The sequence below is a fragment of the Coturnix japonica genome, chromosome 15, assembly GCF_054131305.1.
Source record: "Coturnix japonica strain WE chromosome 15, WE-NBRP24, whole genome shotgun sequence".
NCBI classification, from domain to species: domain Eukaryota; kingdom Metazoa; phylum Chordata; class Aves; order Galliformes; family Phasianidae; genus Coturnix; species Coturnix japonica.
This window is the reverse complement of record NC_140677.1, coordinates 3,709,271-3,731,107: the sequence shown is the minus strand read 5'-3', so window position 1 is coordinate 3,731,107 and position 21,837 is coordinate 3,709,271. Positions and strand designations below refer to the sequence as shown.

Here is a 21,837-nt window from a genome sequence, read left to right as displayed (position 1 = left end):
TTGTTTATTCCAAGTAAGAGCAAGCTAGAAACAGAACCACGTTCTTGCTCAAATACAGCGCATAGAACAGCACACGCTGCCTTGAGCAGCCGCCTCCCAGGAGTGCAGACCCCATACCACACCAAAGCCACGCAGAAAAAAGAGCCAAAGCCTCCCGGGTTGGCCCAACGGCGCAACAAACCATCAAGAAAAACAGAAAATATTCCCCCCTTATCTTGTCCTTTGTTAATCGCTGGGTAGTGGCTCCCAGCAGCAGCAAGCCGCAGGATCCCATCGACAGATGGCTTTTTTTGTGCTGGGACAGGGACAACAGCACCCTGACACATGGATCCAGTACCCAGAACTGGATTAGTGGGAACTTAGGAAATGGAACAGGTTTAAGTTTGCTGCTTGAAAATCATCACCTGCACTAGGAACACCGGGGACACAGCAAGTCAAAAAGGCAGAAGCAGCCACTTACAGTAAATACTGCAATAACAACTTAAAAGAACCACAAGCTTTTCAGATTTCCTCAAAACAAACCACTTTGTGAGTATCACAAAAAGATGAATGGAAATGATCACTGTGGCACAAGCACAAAAGCAGAGAGCTCTCCTACACGTGTTGGTTTCAACAGCAGACGGCGTTAACTCAGAATTGGCTGCCCTGGGACACACAGGGACTGGCTTTGGGTTGGTGCCTGTTTGCTTCACAGCTTCCCTGTTTACGTAGCTCCTTCCCTCTGCAGCAGCAGCCCGAGAGAGCTGGCTGTGTGCTGCTCAGTGCGGGGCGAGCGGCTCTGGCCAACAGCTACACGCGCCCTGCGGCTGGCTGGCTCCTGCTGCTGGGAGCTGCTCCTCCCAGCCTGGGGAAAGACCAGATAAGGTGGGACGTCATCTCAGAAGCTGCTTTATGTTTATATGGAGCCATCCCCAAACCTCTGGATGCCCAAGGCTGCTGTGAGTATGACAAACACTTTTCAGTGTTTCAGAACATCCATCCCAGATGAGGCTCAGCCCTCAGCCCATCCCTGTTAGTGGGCTCCTCCTGCCCAGTACAGTGCAGAGGTCCTGCAGGGCTGGTGCCAAACCTCCAGGCACATGTGCTTGCAGTAGGAAGCCTGGCCACAAACGCCCTTTGTAAACAAGCGTGCTCATTTTGCAGCGCTGGTAGAGCTCTTCCGTGGGGATTTCCACTGCAAGGCAGCTTTCTGACATAGCAGAGATCTGCTTTATTTCCTCTGGGACCTCCATGCTCGCATGAAGGTGTAAATCCAGCTTTACGGTCCTGATCTCAAACGTTCCCATCTGGCACTTCCGTCCTCATCATCACCAACAGCAGCTCTGTACCACGGTTTCAGCCTGCAGTGTTTGTACACTTGCAGCCTCAACAACAGCTCTCCATCTTCCACATGAAACCAACAGTCCCCAAACCCCTCCACAGTGCACACAAACATCAAGACAGCTCCTTCACACCCTGCAGCTCTCACACTGCGAGCCAGCATGAGATGTTTAAGGAAAGACAGCTCCACAACACAAGTTCAACACTTCTCCATCCCACCTGCTGCAGCAGCACCCCAGCACACCACAGCCCTGCAGACAAGCACGTCAGGTACCTACACCTTGTTACTCTCCTATAGCAAGATACAATACCTGAAAATATGTCCATGAGGAGAACATTACACAGCCAAGTCTCATGAAGCTGGCCTGTCACACAGCAGCAGAGCATGCCTCTGCACAGAGCCCACTGTGGCTGTGACAATAACTTCATCTTATGCCTCTCCTGTTTGAGTGAGTCTTCTACTCAGACATATCCCACGGAAAAAAGCACTCAAGAGCCAAACACATAGACTGCAGGAGAACCTAGTCTGAACATGAAGTCAGCAAAGAAGCTGTGCAGCATTTAACACAGAGCTCTTCTCCAGCACCTCCTTTTAACAGAGGGCTGGCTGCACCAACCTTGACTTCATCAGCGGCCACTCCCCACACACCAAGCTCTGCAGCCAGAGTCCAGCACAGCGCAAGGCAACTGGGTTGTGCACATGCAAGTTCAGGGCACAATGGCTCCAGTGCCCTCCTACAACCCCAGCAACAGCCATTTATCAACTGCTGCTGCTTTTAATTCAGATTGTTCGGGAAACTTGTAAACAAGACTTCACCAGCTGGCAAAGGAAAGGAGAGATGCATATGTGGTGTCTTGTCTACAAAGTGACTTATTTCAGGATGTGTACAGAAGTGAAAAAATGGACCCAGAACTCAAGGTAAGCAGTAAATCCTTCAGTGAGATGCTGCGAAGCGAGGTACACGTATATCTCAGCTAAGATTTTGTTTACTAAAGATATTCTAGGGAAAAAAAAAACAGCCAATAAACAACATAGATCAGTTTAACAGGTCTGTGCTGATTCCATCTCCAACACAGCCCATGCACTTAATCACTGTTTCTCAGAACTGGATGCATGGAATTGAAGTTCTTTGTGGAAACAGGTGTGAGTGTTTGTGAGAGCTGAGCTCCGCTCTGCCTCAATCCCGTTATAAATAGAATGCAAGCTTCGCTAAAGCCTCTCTTCATTAAAACACTTCAGTTGTGGGACCTATTTTGTGCCACTTGAAGCCTGAATTTAACATACAAAAACCCACTTTTTTTCCCTATAATACACTTTACACAGTTGCTGAAAAGAGACTGCTTGCGTAACAGGCATTATGCAATTTCCCAAATAAATAATACCCTCGCAGGGGGGAAGATTACAAAGCCACCAGATTTTCAAGGCTACAGATTTGGCTTCGGAAGCTGAGTCCATAAGAAGTGCATGTCATCCCCAATCCTCCTGGGTGCCCACACCCAGAGATCCCATCAGGGACAGTGCCCCGCAGTGTGCAAACAAAGCAGCCCAGCAGAACACTACTTGCCACCACTGTTCTGCCTCTCAAGAATACAAAGGAAGTTAACATCAGCTAAAATACTCTGGCATGGATGCAGCTGCATTTTTAAAGCTGTTCTTTGGTTTGATTTACTACTACTGCTGAGATGGTTTTATTGTATCAGTAAGAAGAGATCAGAAAGAAAAAAGACAAAACAGAAAAGCAACTTATTAGCCACCTTTGCCTCAGAGTACTATTGCCAGGACAAGCGTAGCACACTTTCCTGAGGGAGAAAGGAGGCCCATTCAAAGTGGTTCAGGTGCTGGAGCCCAGGGAGGCATCCAAACAGCCTCAGCGCTGAAGCACAGAAGGACACGGAGCTGTGCAGGGCAGCATCCATCCTGCCAGCAGCACAGAAACTACACTTCCATGGCTGAGCTAATCAGTCATGTGCCAAACACAAGCAGCATTTATCTCCTCCAAACAGGAGACTTCTTAATTATCCAAGGTCAGCGGCAGCGAGTATTGAACAAACTGACACAGGGAACCCACGCAGACCCAGAACTGGAGGGCAGCAATGCCGCATCTCAATACTAAGTGGCTCTTTAAGACATGGGAATTACTTTAAATAATCAATCAATACATTTGTTAAGGTGCCAATTTTAGAAGCCTTTATCAAGTTACGCACCAGGACAATTATTCTCTTTATTAATTAACTAATATTTGGAGTATGGTGCAAAGCTTTAGACAACTAAAGTAAGCAAATGGCACAATTACACCAACCTTTTATCAGACTCCTTCAGCGTTACAGCAGCAGCTCAGCATTCTGATCACTGCATCCTCAGGACATTCACACTTGAGCTTGTCACAGAACAGCAGCTACTGGGGAAATCTCAAAGACCGTTTCAGCTTCCCCAAAACACAAGTGGTGAGGGGCTGTCAGAGCTTTACTAGCAATGTATAACACAAAGGCATCGCACAATTTCCCTGAAATTTCTATTCAAAGTTCCAACTACACAAACGCTCATTAGCCTCAGCCTCAAGAGCTGTTTCATGCAGTACCCATCATTACACAATAAAGGAAAACTTCTGCAACATAAAGGGAAATAACACATCCAAACCGAGCAGGATCCTTGGTTTGGTCCTGTGCTGATGAGGGGGCATCAGGGAGGAGAACAGGATGGGCACTAAGAGGTGCTGCCCCACGGCCTGGGACGGTACCAGCCAGCAGCTATACCCTGACCTGGCAGCTCGGCCTCCTGACCTGTCACTGCAATGCATCTGTGTGCCATTGAGCCCTCACACCTTCACAGAGCTGTGTGGTGGCCTCGCTCACAGCCTCCTCCTGCAGCTGGCAGAGCTGAGCATCTCACAGGTGGGACCACCTCCTATGCAGAAAGCAGCACATCATCATTAACACACACCGTGCCCCCAGACCCAGTGGGCATCACTCCAACCCTCCCTTTGAGGCCACACAGCCACCAGACCAACGCCAGCAGTCCTGGAGCAGTCCCACGTGAAGCCTCACGCACCTTTCCTAAGCGTGTGTTTTAACTCCAACGTGCCACACAAAGGAGGGAAAAACATGTCACTATGAGTTCATCCACCAACACAGTGAGGATTTCTTCCTGAAAGTTATCTTCAAATGAGCATGAAAAAACAACTGTCTATTTTGCCCCCTCTCAAATATGACAAGGCTTCAGCCCATCACACCTTCCCCAGCAGAAGCTCCGTCTGCACCTTTCCCCCACGCTCCCAGCACCAACCTCCCTTGCAAGCTCCAACACAATTCTGCATGCATTATTTATCCCTCTTGCTAAGTCATGCAGTGGGATAATTACTTAACTATTGTAATGCTATTTTGCAATGGCTGTACTCTATTATTCTAATTGATTTTCATGGGATTGCTTTTGCTCCATGTTTTGAGCACAGGAACTTACATTCAACAAAATAAGAAGCTCACTTTTACACTCATCTTTACGCCCATGAGCTGGAAGTCAGCACTGAATTGTTAGGAGAATATCAATGTGTTTTTAGTAAGAGCAGTGTCAATATACTGCTCCCATTCTTGCTCTCCCTACTAACAACCACAGAAAACACAGGATGTTTTTTCAGAAATCAAGTGAAACAAAGTTATTCATCAACTCACACAGTTATTAATCAGAAAACTTTTTCCTTACAAGAGGATTTCATTTGAGTGCAGCACAACATTTGTATTCAGCAACAAAAACCTTAAGCCAAAACACGTTTGCACATCTCACTTAATTTAGCACACTACATTTCACTAAGAGAAATGCTCAGCTTCAGTCTGGGAGAGTTCTTACAGTAAAGGACTGATTTTCTTTAGTGCTTTCCATGTACTCAACACAATGTAAGCTACACACCAGAGCAGCCCAAGTAAAGATTATTTAAGCCTCTTTATCCCCAGGATATTCTTCAGGCTATACATGATTCAAGCAGTACTTGTAAAACTTTTGTGAGGAGATGAATGGGATTTCAAAAAACACCACAGTCCCAGCAGCTCAGGACAGGAAAGAAAACAACTTCTGCCTTGAGCCAGAAATTCTTCCAAGAGGAGCCATACTTGGAGCTGCTGAAGCTAAAACTCACCTGGCAGCTCCATGAGCAGAGGCACAGACACAGCGCAGCAGAAGGAATGTCATCGTTTTGGTCCATGTGAGCAATTGCAGGAAGACGACAACTGTATTTGTACACTAACATCACAATCAAGAACTTCTCCCTGCTGGCAGCAGAAAGAATACACTATGGACAGACGAGACTCATTAAGAACTATGGTCCTACAATATTTCATGAATATTTTGGACTGAGCATTTTGGTTCCTCCCATGGAGTAACAAGAAGGGGTTTGGCCCCAGTTTGATTACCGTCTCTGACGTGTATATTAATGCTAAAATGATAAAATCTGAAGCTTCATTGGTCTCAGCACTGTTCAAACTTCATAGGGTACCGGGATGACTGAGGCAATGAGAAATCCAAAGGGTTCTCTGCTTAACAGACTCTGTCCCTGGAGCTTCACTTAGGGCTTCATACAACACAATTCATTCCTTTTAAATAGATATTTAAAAAAAAAAGCTCCTGGAACACAGAAAGACCACAAAAGATATCTTCAGTTTAATGCCAGTTTACTCCCTTTCTTTGCAGGAATCAGCCTCAGAGGTCTGATCCTGCTCTTGTAATTGCCAGCAAAGTGCTGCCCTGACTTCTGCAGCCCCTGGACGTGATTCAGAGGAGCATGATGCAAACAACAGAAGGTCACTGTCTCCATGTGTCACCTACCTGTCGAATCACCATGACATTTCAATGCTAGCACGTTCAGAAATACAGTCACCAACTGCTATTAAACTAATTTCTTACAGCAGCATTCCACATCCCCACGCTTGTGCTTAAAAAGGCATTTCCTTATGCTGTGCACCATCATGTAACAAAACACAAGGAAACCACAACACTCATGCCTGTGGCAGGCTCTTAGAAATGAGCAAGTGCTAAATGCTGCCCCTTAGGAAAAGGCTGAGAACTGGTAAAGAAACACAGCAGGTCCCTTATTGTGCACTGCTTTCCGTGCCTTGCTTGACAGCTGTGTGTCTGCAGAGCAGGTACCTGGCACGCACATGGATGTTGTACCACTCCGCTCTGCTGACTTTGTATCTGCTGGTTAATGCGTAACTGGAAAAAAACGTCACCCTCTTCACACAGGTCAGGAAGCTGTTGTTGGTGATGCAGTTTCACTATCACTTTGAATGCTGGCTGAGTAATAGCAGACTCAGCACAGTCGTGTAAATTCCCAGTGCGTTTCAACCTGCAGATACAACCGAGGAATTGAGAAGAGGCACTCCCAGGTCTGAACTTCTGCATGTAAATTGCAGTCCCACCTCACAGAGGTGCTTTCAAGCTATAATTGTAAATAAAAGAGCTAACAAACCTGCAGATGCCCCAGCTGGTGCTCTGGCATTGCTACCTATCCCCACACAGAGCTGGGGACACCAGAGCACCCATCTGAATGCAGGGATCCTCCTGACCTCATGAGTGAAGCAACTTGCAACCAACTTGAGTCACATCCGGCAACAAGTGCTTCTAATTAACGATTCTTAATTGTTCCCAGAGTACTACATTCCCACATCCATGATGAAGAGTGTTCTTCACTGCTGTCCCACATGTGTAACCAGGCAGCTCTTACAACCCAATGCCTTCAGTAACACAGCTGTGCCATACCACCTGAATTGTCCAAAAATTAACTTAGCCCCCCACATGCTGTATGTACCCCATCTCCCTAAGCAAAACTTGTCAATACCACTTCCAGACACGGTGACACTGTCACCAGAGCCACAGGAAAGCCTGACTTGCTCCCTGCTGCAGAGTGCAGACACATATGCAGGAACTCCATTCAGCCCGGCATGCCATAGGAACATACAAGCAACATACAGAGCAAGAAATAGATAAGGGTGCATCCTTCTCACAGCAGAGTTCATCCCTCATGGTGCTTTAGGGATGAACAACTCCGCTGAGAATGGGAGAATCCCACCTAAGGATTTTTCCCCACAGACATTCCAGCATTTCTAAAGACCAAAAACAACCACTGGAAAAACTGCCAACAATTTGAGCCACAGACCATAGTAAGAATTAATAAATAACAGGAGAGCAGCTTTTAGGAGTGCAGCTCTGTCCCCCAAAGCTCTATGCCCATTCCCATTGCAGTCACCTGAACACACTGCCCATTTCTAGCTGGCATCACACAGCTCCATGGGCACCTCCTTGCTAGGGATGCTGACAACTTCACCCCGTAACTCCATGTGCAGAAGAACACACAATACTTGATTGAATTATAACATACTTTTCTCTCTGACAACAGCAGTCTCGCTGCAGAAGATGGAACCTAGGTAAATTAGCCCCACTTTATCTCCTCGTTGCAATGAGACACTTCTATATGACCTTGCTCTTTCAGTACTTCACTTCCCTGACAGCAGCAGAACCCTATTCCAAGAGCTCCTTAGCAGGTGTGGATGGAGCACCTAACACAGGCATAAATTTCCTGGGCAAGCTCAAGCAGACAGCAAATACAAGCAGACAGACTAAAGAATGGCAGCTTGAGGACATTCAGCAAGCTCATTTCCTAAAGGTGACTCCTAGCTCCTTTTACACTGACTCAGATCACCCCAATGGCACCTGCAAAGAGAATCGTAGAACCATTAAAGCTGTCAAAGACCTCCATGATTCCCATCACTGGGGATCACCGTCCAAGCCCACCATCACTGTGCCCATAATGGTTTCTCTCAGTGCACATTCCCTGGACACCCTCAGGGACGGTGCCTCCACCACCTGGGTGAAGTGAGAGACAACACACATCCTTCTGTGTATTTCTCCACCACATCCAGAATAACATGGGGGGGAAATAAATAAAGCAAGGAGGAATTCTCTTCAATTAACGGCTTCCCCACAAACCCAGCAGTGCTCTGGCCATCTTCACACAGCACTTCTGGATCCTCCATCCACCTCTGTGATTTGGCTGTGTTAAATTGCACATGAATTACCCAGACGTCGTTCCACCCGCACAAAAATAATTTAGCTCAGGAAAAGTATTTCAAGATTATAATCAGTCTCACGTTTGTCTACTCAACAATATAAATCTGAAGCAGGCAGCTTTATCTCAGCAAGATATTTTGTCTCACTTAGCACCTCTGCGTGTTACAGGCAATCCATCATCACTCAGGGATCCCAAAGAGCACTCTGCTTCAGGAAACACGTCCAAACATTTACTCCTTGTTTACCCCTAAACAGAACCCAAAACCGGCTTGGTTTACTGCCACTGGGTTTGAAGACAACCAACCAGACAAGATCCTAAAGCTGGAGTATCCGCAGCTCCCGGACACACTCAGACATTAAGCTGCAGATAGGTTTTTTTTTGGAAGTTTGCACCTCCACATAGCAAGTGACATAAAGCATACGCTGTGCTTGCTTAAATATGGCACATCTCAGCTCTCAGCAAATTGCTGTGAAGTGTGGGCTTCGGGACGTACAGCCGTCAGAAAGCTAAAATCAATTTAAAAAATCAGAAGGCTTTTGCAGCACACAGTTACACGTGTTTCTGTCTGAGCCCTGCAGCATGGGCTGCTCTACAACCCCAGAGCAGCCCCTCGAGCCAGGCAATGCTCTTCTCACAGCCACCCACCTGCTGTCAGGATCTGTGCTTTAAGTCCGTACCCTCCTTCCCATGCTGTTCCAGCAGGACCTATTGCTACAAAATAAGCAAGGTCCCAGATGTACCCTCTGTTGTGAGCAGGCCAACAAGCAGCAATACCTTATGGCTGAGCCACTCAGCATCACACCACTTCCATCGCTCAGCTGACAGCGGATTTGTTAGCATCCCAATTAGCGCTCTGCTACAAAGAACATGCTCCTAATTAGCAGCTGGCTTATGGGAAGAACAGCAGCAAAGGTTTGGTCACACCTCCAGACATAACCAGGAGTTTAAATGGATTCACGGCTTACAGGTAGGAAATCGAAGTATTTAGAACGTGGAACCTCCAAGAGGAACTTGCACACATACAACACGGGCACTGTCACCTTACTCCAGTAATGCTGACATCTGCTTACAGTATGAATGTAATCTGTAATAGCTGCAATCTGCTTGCTTTTTTTTTTTAAACAGTGTCTTAATTAAAGACAAGGCAGCAAGTGACAGCAGTGTGTCCTGACCTGTCTGAAATATACATGCTGTGTAAGTGCTCCTAAGCCATCCTGCAAGATCACCTCCCTCTGGAAATGCCCAGATCTGTCCTTGTGCCTTGGGAGGAGAACGGTTTAAAGAGATGAAAAGCACAGCCGCAGGACGCAGCCACATCTACAGTGTGTGTGAATCTGATTTCAGGTCAGAGCTGTGTTATGAAACTCTGGCGCACCTTGCAAGTGACCTACATTGTGGAACTGAAACCCACTAACCTACAGAACCACCTGAAAGCCCACAAAATAGGTCAGCGGGTTTCCTGATAGGAAGGCTCACACAGACAAAAAGGTCTGCACGTAATGGAGAACACAGAGCACATCCTTTGCCCAGCTAACACATGCTGCCAAGTCTACCTCTCACCATGATGCTGTATTTGTGTGCAGGCAACAACAACTTTGATTCTTAAGAATGGAAGCCACTGCCTGTCCTTCCAAGTCTGGAAGCAGGGAGAAGAGGAGCAGCACTGCAGCAGGAGAACACCAACAGCAAAGCTGTTCAATTCCCACTCCTAAAGCGGAGCGGACACCTGATTCATAGCCTGCAGCCAACTAGCCTGGAGTTATGGCAGAGGCATCCAAGCACAAAAGCTGGAGTGAGCCAACCAAAATAACTCATCTAGCCCTCAGCACATTGCCTGACACCTTTCATCCCTCAGGGGCTGTGGGTCACACGCATTGTTTGCACAGACCTAATAATTCAGCCCCAATAGAGCTCCCCAGCTCCGAGGGTTGCTGGGAACATTAACACGCAGCACAGGACAGTAAGTCAAGATCTTGCACGAGTCAAAGGTGTCCACAGAGAACTGCTCTTTGCATCCACCACTTCCTCAGGGCAACCCCGTACAAAAGCTTTTCTATTTCCAGTTCAGACAAGGCTCCGTGTACTTGATGAAGCCACACCAGGACACAAAACCCACACATCGAACTTGCAGATGTACAGCCCTCCCAGGGGCAGCTGACAGGAGCACGAAACAGTCCTCTCAATATAAGGCAGGCACGCAGAGTCACCCTGCATTCTTCTGCCTACAAGCCATCCATGCGGACCTGCAGAGAAGGAGCCCAGTGTCCCAGGGAGCCCAGCAGTAACAGAGCCGCGTGCTCTCTCCTCCTACATGCACATGCATGCTTTGACTTGGATTCCTGTCTCCAAAAAAAGCAGCCTATAGAAGAAGGAGAAAATAAATAATACCCACACTGGGTGTTATCAGTGACAGATTAACACGTTCAGTGCTGCAGTTTATCAATCAGACCTTTACACCGTCTCCAGAAGAAATTAGGGATAGATCTTTAAACCCTCCAATATGCCATCATTTAACCCAAACAGGCATTCTGCATGAAAGCTATAATACACTTTATCCACACTAAACACTTTACTACACTGTTAAATATGCTTTTTTTCCTTCGCTAATACAAAAGCATCACAATAGGTATAGTTAAAATTCCTCACTAGGATCTTGAGGAGCAGGAGTGGTAGAAGAAAAGTGAGCCTCAGCAGCTAACACTGAGCCTATGGCATCTGTCACCTACCAGACTTCAAGTACCCAAATTGGAAGACTACAGCTCAGCGTTATCTCAAGATGCTACACATGAACAGAGGATCCTCCCCGCGTGGAATGAACCCAGAGGTGTTGAAGCCCAAAAGAAAATCTGGGATTGGGGTAACCAGATCATTAATGCCAGAGCCAAACACCAGCAAAGAGCAAACCAGGACACGGCTCTCACTTCTTCCCAGCTGCCAAAGCACAGGAGCCTGATCCTATGCCAGTTTTGTGCTTGCACCAGGATGACAGATAATAGATGATCTGCAGCTGAAGAGCTTCATCCGCTCAGACAGAGCCTAACAGACCAACTCTAGGCTGGTTAAAACAGCAGCTGAATCTGTACCAGTAACAGTTTATAACTGATGCTGGCTGATGCATTTGAAGTGCAACAACGTAAGTCACAAAGTCAAGCAGCGTATCACCAAACCACAGCCTGAGAACTCAGGTCTTGCTGTGAACAATCAGCATTTTCTGCTTGTAAAATGCTAGATTCGCAGAAGGCTCCTCCTATTTTTAGCTCCCACACCACTGAGGGTTTGCCAAACCTAGTAAAAGTGTTCTTCAACTACACATTCAGAAAGTACCAACCAATCGGTTTCAGACAGTGCTGGTAAATAAGATACGAGAAAACTGAGGTCTGAAGAACTCCTTGAACGTTGACAAACATTTACCAAACACGTACTGTGAATTCCAGCAACTGAAATGACCGAGGCAGCACCACGCTGTTCTCACCCCCCACCAGCAGTCAGCCCCCAGGGCACACATCCCCAGACCCACAAGGTGCAGGGACACCTGCAGGGCTCCAGGCTCACACAGACCCACCAGCTGCCACTGAACTGCAGCCACCAGCGGGACAAGCAGAGATGATTTCACTCCTGTCCTATACAGTCAGTGAGCAAAGTTAATATCCTAGAGCAGAAGCACCGAGTTCCCCTCCCCAGCAGCTTTTTTCCCAGAAGAGGCAGACACTCAATTTTCATAGAGAATAACCCACTTAAAAGGCCAGGCATGATGACAAAATAAAGCCCACCCTAATGTGGGAGAAAAACATTTAACATTAAAGGACTGAATGAAAACCACTTTGCTTCTAACCTACACCACAGCTACACACCAGCAGGCATTTTTAAAAGAGCAGTCCTGCTAATAGGCAGCAAATAAGCAGGGCATGTATCAGTTCTGCAGAGGTCAGGATCAGAAGCGATTCCTCATTCCAGGAATAGCAGGGCTATCTGGTGTCTATTCTGGTCAGCCCAGCCCGGGTACAGAGCAGGAGAGCACTCGGCAGCGGGGCACAGCAGCAGCTTGTGTTCTGCAAGGTGTGAGCACAGCTACTGCAGACATGCAAAGCGAGCTCCTGGAGAAGTGATGGGGGGTGAAGGCCAGCATCCAGACACTTGTTCCACACATTTTAAAGCTGTACTGAATAGGTTTGGCTTGGCATCCCAAAAACAGGGATGGCAGAAGAATGAAAACCCAATGATGCAAAGTCCTTGAGTGCTCCACAATGAAATGTACATTCAGATCAGCCTATGCAATCCCCAAACCATGTGCTTTGGGCACACACAGATACCAGCAACCAGCACACAGCAATACTTACTACTAAATGCATTCCTTCCAGAGGACACAGACATTGCAACTTGTCTTTCTATTTACAAGTTCTTTTTTATTGCAAGCCAGGCATCTAATTGCTGCTTGCACATCTTCGGGTGATGATTTTCAGAGCATTTCTCTGTAATCAAGGCACATTTACAATAAAGGACACGAAGTTCAGACAGTGAAAGTGCTTATCTTGAAGTCAGAGACATGGGAACATCAGAGAAGCTTCCACCTCCACTGCTGATACATTTACCAAAAGGAAAACTTGAGGAAACAGTGTCTTTCTCTGTGAAATACAGGGACATCCTATTCCGCAGCAAAGCCTTAAAGTCACACCTGGAGAAGAGGCAGCTCCCAGAAGTGCAGAGGAACACGACATATCTGAACCAACAGAGAAAGAATGGGGGAGTGAGAATGTCGTGATGCCTCACGCAGGGACATACAACTCCCCTTAACAGGGAATACAAGGCCAAACACAGCCTAACATTCTCAGGAAATCCAAAGTAAACTTTCCTTCCACGCTGAAGAGGGAACGGGTACTGGAAAGGAACGTGTGTTGGTGGAGCAGGGCTCCTGGCAGCAGCTTCATTCCATCCCTCTGCATTCAGGAGCAGACGGCCTCCAGCAGAGCAGCCACCCGAGCAGCACAGCACACACATGGGAATGGTGACAGCAGCAGCTCCTGAGCCACTGCACCAATGCAGAAACCTCCAGGAAAGAAAATGATTGCAAAGCCCAGCAAGCACGTTGCTATTACTCATTCCCAAGCTGGCCAATTAAATTGTCACCTCACTGAACTGGATGTTGCGGCGCTGAACACAGCTTGTATCTTTGCTGCTATCCTCACAGAACGAACACTCAGAAAAACTCAGTGTGCTCCACACTCAATATACTCGACCAGAGTGGAGTTTAACCATAAAAAGCAAGAGCAGAGTTGGGGAAAGCGAGTCAGTAACAACCCATATCAAAATCCAATACTCAAGTAAATACTACAGGTTTAGTATAATGTTTGCACAACTGCTTTGTACCTTCTTACTGTAATTAAAGCTCCTTTTCTGAGATAGGGATAGTTGCAACTGAGAAAGTCCAACTCGTCCAGGGTGCCAGCCCCACTCCCACACACAGCAATCGGACCAAGCCTGAGAACACAGACACACAGTAAGAACTGCTAACAGCCTAACACTAGTTCTTAGGTATGAGAAGCTTTGTCAGCCAAAACTCTACAGCAAAGAACGGATTCTATGGGGGAGGAACAGGTCGTATCAGATCTTCATAGAAATGCTGGGCACCCTGTAATTTCCCACTAAGATCTGATGAAAACAAGTTGCCTCATCACATCTATGATGCTCTTCTTTCACTTGGGTTTTTTAGAAAGTGCATTTGGTTAGTTTCTGATAAACGCTATCAAAGTGAGCCTTACTGATGCAAGGCAGTTTCAGATGGGGCTAAGTAACATCAACTTGTTAAATTACAACTCAGAAGTCAAGCTCATCGTGTTTCAGGTAATAAATTATCAATCACAGCTCACAAGGTTTCCTTCCATCAGTCATTCATTTAAAAAATCCTGATGAATTTCCCAGCCATCAACTTGTTCATCACACACAGTAACAGAGCAGAACCACAACAGAGCTCTCTCACCCCCTCCCTTCCCATCATACAACTGAATGTTTTGAGCGAACTTCTCATTTATCCATAAATGACATAAATATGCAAGAAGGCATGATGGTCCATTGAGTATTTTAAATACTTTCTCCAATTCTACAAACAAAAGCAATTTAGAAAGCGGTAAAAATGAATAGAAAGCTGATGAATTAAATGAATTAAAATTAGAAGCCATTCATAAGTGCCTATAAAAAAAGCTAAACAGACACAGCATTGCAACCCATGGATCACATCTGCAAGTAAGGCTGTGGTTGTTAACGTGAACCATGAATTGCTTTCCCTCTGAAGAGCCCTTTAGAAGACAAAACCTTCTTACTATCTCAACAAACCTTTTGAAATTTCTCATTTAAAAAGAGGGGAAAAAAAACCATAAAAGCTTCTGCTCTCCAAAGGAGCATCAGTATGGTGGCCAAATGAAAATGGTCCGGTACGATACCAGCCACACTCCATGTGGACTCCTACATCTCATTAAGACTCCCCTCCTACAAACACTCTGCACATGCTCCACGTTACTCTGTGAGTGCTCTCAGTGACTGCAGGGCTCCGCGCTGCACTGGAGCAGCACAGTTTGTACCAGAAGCTGCAGGACCGACGTGTTTTACCTGCATCAAGGTAAAGCCAGGAGAAGAGAAACCCACAGCACTCAAGCACGCTTTGAAGGTTCAGCTGCATGACAAAACAAGAACTAACAAAGCTAGAGAAGAATCAGATCTATGCATGTACAGAGTGCTGCTGTCCCGAGAGCTGGACTGCATTCAACGACATGAAGTAACTTTTAAGCTCAACATCTCAGCATATTTTTGTAAAAAGTAGGGCTACCTGCAATCAGCGCACAGTGAACACCACATCCTATGGCTGGAACTCAGAGAGCTTCGACAGCCCAAAAGCACGTACCCCATTAAAACACCACCACTTCACATTGCTTAAAGCACAGGCAAACAACCAACAATGCCATGATTTCCTTTGTCAATCCCATCAAGACACCCAGCTCACAAGAACAGCCTGCCCATGCATCACCACAACACACTGCTTCATCATAAGTAGGAAAAGGACGATGCTTCCCACAAGGCATATCTAACAGACCACACTGCCCTGATGGAGAGAGGAGTAACATGAACCAAATACGGGACATGCACGTTCAGGAAAGGGAAATCAGGAGACAACACTGTACAGCAAAACAGAAGAGCAGCACCATGTGCCTGTTTTAGCACCACCTGGTCCTTTTGGAACAGGCTTTTTGAACCAACTAACTGGAAGAGCACAATCCGGGGGACTGGGGAGTTAAATTAACCACTCCATGTCAGCTTCAGAACCACACGAAGTTACTCAGGAGAAGGCAGACAGAGCTGACAGTTCAAGCGCTCCGAAACAAACTCCATCCCCACAACAGCCAATCCCTTCCAGGCGACAACAGGCAGAGATCAACACCTCTGGATGGGAGCTGTGCTCTGGTGCCATCTGTGGTCCCAGCTGCCACCCTCCTCACTCCTTAACCCCTAGTTATTGTCACTCCAGCACAACACACAGGTACATCTCCCCATAAAGCCACCTGCCCTAAAACACCATCTGAGCACTCCTGGCTGCCTGCAGAGCTTTAAGGGCTCTTTCTCAAAACAGCAACAGAAAAGCAGAGAACAAAAAGATTCAGGTCACTGCCACAGCCACAGAACACGCTTCCTGGGGATAATTAAGTGCTTGAAAGAGAATTTTTAAAACCCACACTATTTCAAATGGGGACAGCTGGAGCACATCATGGGGGGGATACACACAACCGGGAACAGGGAGCTGCAAAACCAAAACCAACCACTCCGTGCGATGAACCATCAGGAGGTGTGACGTACCTGGTCGAGGTGCCTTTCCGGACATCGCAGATGCTGCATTTGAAGGCTTCGGCGCTGTTCCTGAAGGTGCACACGCTACAATCCCAAAAGCCTTCGTCGGCGGCAGGTTTGGCTTGCCTCTTCGGCCTGGAGGAGGGAGGGAGAAGCGTTGTGTGTGTGTGTGCGTGCGTTTGGGGAGGAGGAGAAAAGCAGCAGGAGGAGGAGAGAGAGAGAGAGAGGAGGAGGAGAGAAAGAAAACACACACATTAGAAACCATATTACTGAGCCCTGAAAACCCAGCGCTTTCTCCGCTCGCCCCAGCGCGGCCCGAGCCCGGAGCCGCGGCCCCGCTCCGCTCCGTTCCCCGTGAGGGCCGCACCGCGCTGCCGGGATGGCCGACCCGAGCCCCGGGGCGGGGGCAGCGCTGAGCGGGGGCCGTCTCCCCCTCGCCCTCCTTTTTCGGAGGGGCGGCGTGGCGGAGAGTTGGAAGGCCGGGAGGCGTGTTCGGCGCCCGCCCGCCGCCTCCACCTTGTTAAATCTCCCTTTGTCTGGGAGAAGTGAGTGTGCGGGGCGGGAGTGCGTGTGCGAGCCGAGCCGCCATGGCTGCTGCTCTCACACCAGATCAGCCCGGCACCGGCGGGGAGAGCCGCGCACACTTCTTCTCCTCCTCCTCCTCCTCCTCCCCCCGCTCCGCGCTCCCTCCATCTTAGCCGCCTCCCGCCCGAGTCCCGCACCTGGCGCCGAGGCGAGGCCGGGCCGCCCCTCCCGCACTCCCTCCCTCCATCTTAGGGCGCCCCTCCGCCGCCGCTCCCCCCGCCCCACGCGCCCGCAGCTCGGGGCCTACAGCCGCCATCCCCGCACACGGCAGCTCCCGGCCGGGTCCCCCTCCCTTCCTTCTGCCCCCCCACGCTCCCTCCATCTTAGACACCGCTCCCCGCCCGCCCCCGCGCCCCCCCAGCTCACCTGGTCGGGCTCTTCTTGTCGCCCATGACCATGGATCGGGGCCGCCCCTGCCCTGCGCACAAAGAAAGCCGCGAGGGAGGAGGGCGGGCGGAGGGGAGGGGGGGGAAGAGAGGGGGACGGGGCTGCCTCCGGCCGGCGGGCTCCGGCTGCCGCTCACCCCCGCGCCGCCGCTCCTGCCGCTGCCAGGCTCCGCTCCAGACTAGCAGCGCAGCGCAGCCCGGCGCCCTCCCTCCTCCTCCGCCTCCTCCTCCTCCTCCCCGCGCCGCTCCGGCGGGCGGAGCTCTCCGCCGTGCCGCGGCCAATGGTGGCGGCCCCGCCGCCGGCCCTGAGCGGGGAGCGCCCCCCGCGCCGCGGCCGCCCCGACGGGTTCCCCCCAATCCCGCCCCGTCCCAGCCCCGCGGCCCGGCCCCGCCGCAGTCACACCCGGCACTGTCCGCCCGCCGCCCGTCGGGGCGCACCGCGGGAGGAGGGGATGGGTTTATTGCGGGTGGAGGCGACCCCTTCCCTTCCCTTTCCCCTCGCGGGGTTCCTGCGGGTGGGGCGGCCCACGAGACCCGGCCCGCCTCGCGGAGGTGCGGGTGGCAGCGTTGGCCGTCGGGCAGAGGAGCTGCGTGCCCGTTCCGAGCGCCGGGGAGGGCCGCTGGCTTCGGGAGCGATTCACAGAGTGCCCCAGTGAGTTGGCTTTGCTCCTCGGGTCCAGCCCCCAGCCCTGCGCAGACACGGCTCTGAGTTAAAGTCCTCTGACAGCACGGCTGTAACCAGTCAGCGACGTCCTGGTGGATCCGGTGCCGATCCGCACACTGCGCTCCGAATGAAGCCGGACTCCTGAGGGGTGCTGCACAAAGCAGCTCCGAGCCCCCAGCCGGCTGTGGTGCTCAGGACACGCTCTATGAGCAGCAGGTTTCATCCCACCCCAGCGCCCACTGAGCCCCTCTCCTTACAGAGGGAGCCCACCCTCCCTCAGGCTGCACGGAGCCCTCTCTCTCCCTCCCAGTTCCCGAGCGGTGCAGCAAGAAGCAGACATCTTCCGAGGGCAGAGCTAAGGTTGTGTAATTATCACAAGTAGGAAGTGTCGTTTTCCCATCGCATCTGCTGTTTTCCAAACATCTTTGCTCTTTTAGACGATAGCATCAATGTTTGCTGTGGGGACGTGTGTGGGAACAGGCGCTCGGCGGTGTGTGCGGGGCACGGCGGCCTGTTGTGTGAGTGCTGCCAGGACTCCACCATGGCGGTGGAGGAGAAACTGTTACGGACAACAGCAACGTGTTTGAGGACAGTGTCAGCAAAGGAGAGTGAGCGCAGGCAGAACATGCTGAAACTTTGGCTCCGGAGCAGCCCAACTCTGTTTGCAACCACAGCCATTTGCCATCACTGCCTTAAACAAAGCGGCACCACAGAATGGCACTGTCTCAGTGGTACCGATAGTGCTCAGCTGCTTGTCTGAGAGCCCTCACAACTACAGGAGGACTGTTCCTACTCTCTCTTCCTGCTGCAGCTCAGGGAACAGGGGTGGCCCTCACTCCAATCCACGCATCCCCCTGAGCAGAGCTGCACCCTCTGGCAGCCCCACATCATGTCCTGAGCCCCGTGCTGAGAGCAGGGGATATATCCACACACCTGGACCACTGGTAGAAATGGGTATGAAAACAAGCCGGGACGTTACATGCACAGCCAAAGTCAGTATTTGTGCGTAGGGTTGGATGCCAAATATAAATATTAACTCAGGCTCTCCGGCCCCGTCAGCCGCTGCAGTAAAGATGCATTTTAGTGATTTTGCATCAGAGCTGTGTAACTTCTCAGAAGTGACTGCTGTCCTCAGCAGCCCAAACTCTAACCACTTGTAAATGACTTCTCTGTGGATTTAATGGGGAATGTGTTACCCAGGAATGGGGCTCTGCACATAGGGGTTTCTATGAGCTTCCCAGCGCTGGGAGCACCAGGAGCGATGCTGCTGCTCTCCGGGGCAGGAAGGCTGTGTCTCACTGCATGATTAGCACCTTTTAGTGGAAGTGGGTGGAAAGGGAAGTTAGCAATTGAGGGTAGGCACCGGGAACCATCTGCACAGAGCCCGTTAGCAGCGGCCATTCTCTTTGCAGCATCCAACACATCCTGTGGAGGGGCGAACCATTGGTTTCCAAGCTGAGAAGACATTAGGGATTGGAAGAAAAAGGCTTATGTGAGAGCCAACGGACTTCACACAAATCAGGGCAAGGTTTGCCACAAGAGCATCCTCGGCAAAGACAGCAGGCGCTGTGTGCTGGGAGTCTGCACCACAAACAGGGCAGCCAAGCAGTGGGCAGGCAGTGGCCAGGCGCACGGTGGCCAACTCACCGCACCCCACACTGCTTCCAGCACAGCTCTGCTGCCGCCGGCTCTCAGGTGCCGCTGCCAGCAAGCAGGCAGGAGGAAACTGCTCTTGGAAATCTCACTTAGCGCTTGACAGGATCCTTAAAAATGTGGCCCGGGCTGAGTCCATAAGCTTTTGGGGAAAGCGTTGTGTGAGGAATTGTGTAAACACTGAACTCGCTAATGGATAGCCCTGCTGCACCGCTGAGATTTATGCGCGCTGCTGCAAAGCACACTGAGCTAACAAGTGTGTTGGGTTAATAAAGAGACACTGAGAGACTTTGCTGATAATTGTGAGGGAGAAACAAGAGATAAGGAAGAGTTCCTGCGCAGTGTGCATTCTCCAGGCTTCAGTAAGAGCACCAATAGCTGTCAGTCGGTGTATTTTTAGCTGAGCTGAGAGCACGGGCAGGGGATGAAGTGAGGAGCACAGTCAGGCTGTGTGTGAGGAAGGTCCTTGGCAGAGCTTCTCCAAAACTGCCTTGGGATGAGCGTGACTTATCTTTTCAGTAGTGATCCTATTAGGAAAATGAGGGGTTGTGTAACAATCCGAAGATGTGAGGCAGATGTCACATTCAAAGAAAAACTGTGAGATAAAGCAAAATGGGGCGAAATTCGGTGTTAGTCGATGTCGGCAGTTGGGTGCTGATAATAAAACTTTCTGACTTCTCCTTGGTTTGGCGCACAGGAGACAAAGCCTTCTCTCAGTTGTTCACAGATGCGAGGCAATGACCTCGTGTTGCACCACAAGAGGTTCAGGTTGGATATTAGGAGAAATTCCTCAGAGAGAGCAGTCAGGCAGTGGCACAGCTGCCCAGGGAGGTGGTGGTGTCACTGTGTTCCAGAGCTGACATGTGGCACTGAGGAGCATGGTCAGTGGGCACAGTGGGGGTGGCTTGGGACTGGACTCAGGGATCTTAGAGGTCTCTTCCAACCTTGACAGTTCTATGATTCATCTGCACTGAGTGTGATCTACCTTCTGGAAAGGCAAATGTCAAGCAGAGGGGTCCAAAATTCCAGCAGAGACAGGGAAACAGCAAGTGGCATTGCATAGGGCGTAGGCAAGATCTTATGGGAACTGTCATTCTCCATGTTCTCCAGGCAATTCTCCAGTTGAAGACAGAATGCATTTGGGCTGGAACAGGCACAAAGGAGAGCTTCTAGGACGGTCAGAGGGGCAGAAAGCCTATTTAACAGAAGTCTCTGTGAGAATGACTTGCTCAGCCTGGGGAAACAAAGGCTGAGGGGGGTATAGCTGTGCTCTGAAAGCACACCAGGGAATAGGGGAAGGAGACACCACGTCAGAGCTATAAAAGAGCTAACAGACAAGAACGAAGAGCACAGACAAGCTGTGCTGGCCATGTGGGCTGGAAATCCAGCATCTGCTTCTAACCTTCAGAGGAGCAGAGAACAGCTTTGCAATGGGAGCAGTGAAACAGGAGGTGTCAGGATGGACCTCGAGTGCCTGCAGAAGGAATTGCACAGTGGAGTGGCCACTATGGCTCCCCCTGCCCTGTGCCCCCTGGGCTCAGCCCTGAGGTCAGTGTCCCCCAGAGCACACACACCTCCCTGCTCACCCCCAGCACCGTGTGAGCTCCTCTGGCTGCTTCCTAGCAGATCTCCCCTGGAAGGTGGAGGATAAAGGGGAAGAGAATTGTAGAAGTGGATATCTCAAACACCCAGGGATTTCTGACTTGCTTCTAAATTTGGTGTGTGTTCTTTGCTATCCCAGAAAACTTAAAACTTCCTCTGCTCAGCAAAGTAAGGGTCTTTTTAAAGTTCCCCTTTAATATATATAATCTATTTATAGATGGTCTTTCATGAGTTCTTCGGGAAATAGTTTTAGAACTGAATTAGCAAGTGATCAAATGCTGACTATCAGGGACTTCAAACAGCAAGCCAAAAACTTTCTATCAGAAACAGCCTGCCGAAGAGCGACTCAGGAGGAAAAGGATCTGAAAGATGAGGAGCAATGTGCAAGCACAAGCCAGTGCCAAGAATCCCCCAGTCTGCAAACCCTTGAAGTGCCAGAAGGCAGGAGCAGAAAGCAGCCCAGAAAGGTAGAGAAGCACACAAAGCTGAGTGCACAACAGCGTTAAATACAAAACTCTGCCGAGAGAAAAGAAAGGCAACAAAAAGCAGAGGCACAGCTCAGCATCCTGCACACTGCTCTCCACTGATAGCGAAGGCTGTGCAATTTAAACCTGTAATCCCTTCCCAAGCAAAGAGGCTTTTGCAACAGCACAATCTGGATGTCACTGGCATATGAATAGGCATCTTGGGACTGCTCTGGAGTGCAGAGGTCAAAGTTTAGTGATGTATGTAGTTGTCTGCC

General features: G+C 49.6%; 1 protein-coding gene across 1 annotated transcript in view; it reads right to left on the bottom strand.

Annotated features, from left to right (window-relative positions):
* Positions 1–17,431, bottom strand: part of RYBP (RING1 and YY1 binding protein) — a 34,674-nt gene extending 17,243 nt beyond the window's left edge. The window contains exons 1-2 of the mRNA XM_015875430.3: positions 17,157–17,431; positions 16,215–16,340 (exon numbers count right to left, since the gene is read on the bottom strand). Coding sequence (XP_015730916.1) covers positions 16,215–16,340; positions 17,157–17,188 — 158 coding nt within the window. The 5' untranslated portion in view covers positions 17,189–17,431. The remainder of the gene's footprint in view (positions 1–16,214; positions 16,341–17,156) is intronic.
* Between the last annotated feature and the right edge of the window lie 4,406 nt (positions 17,432–21,837).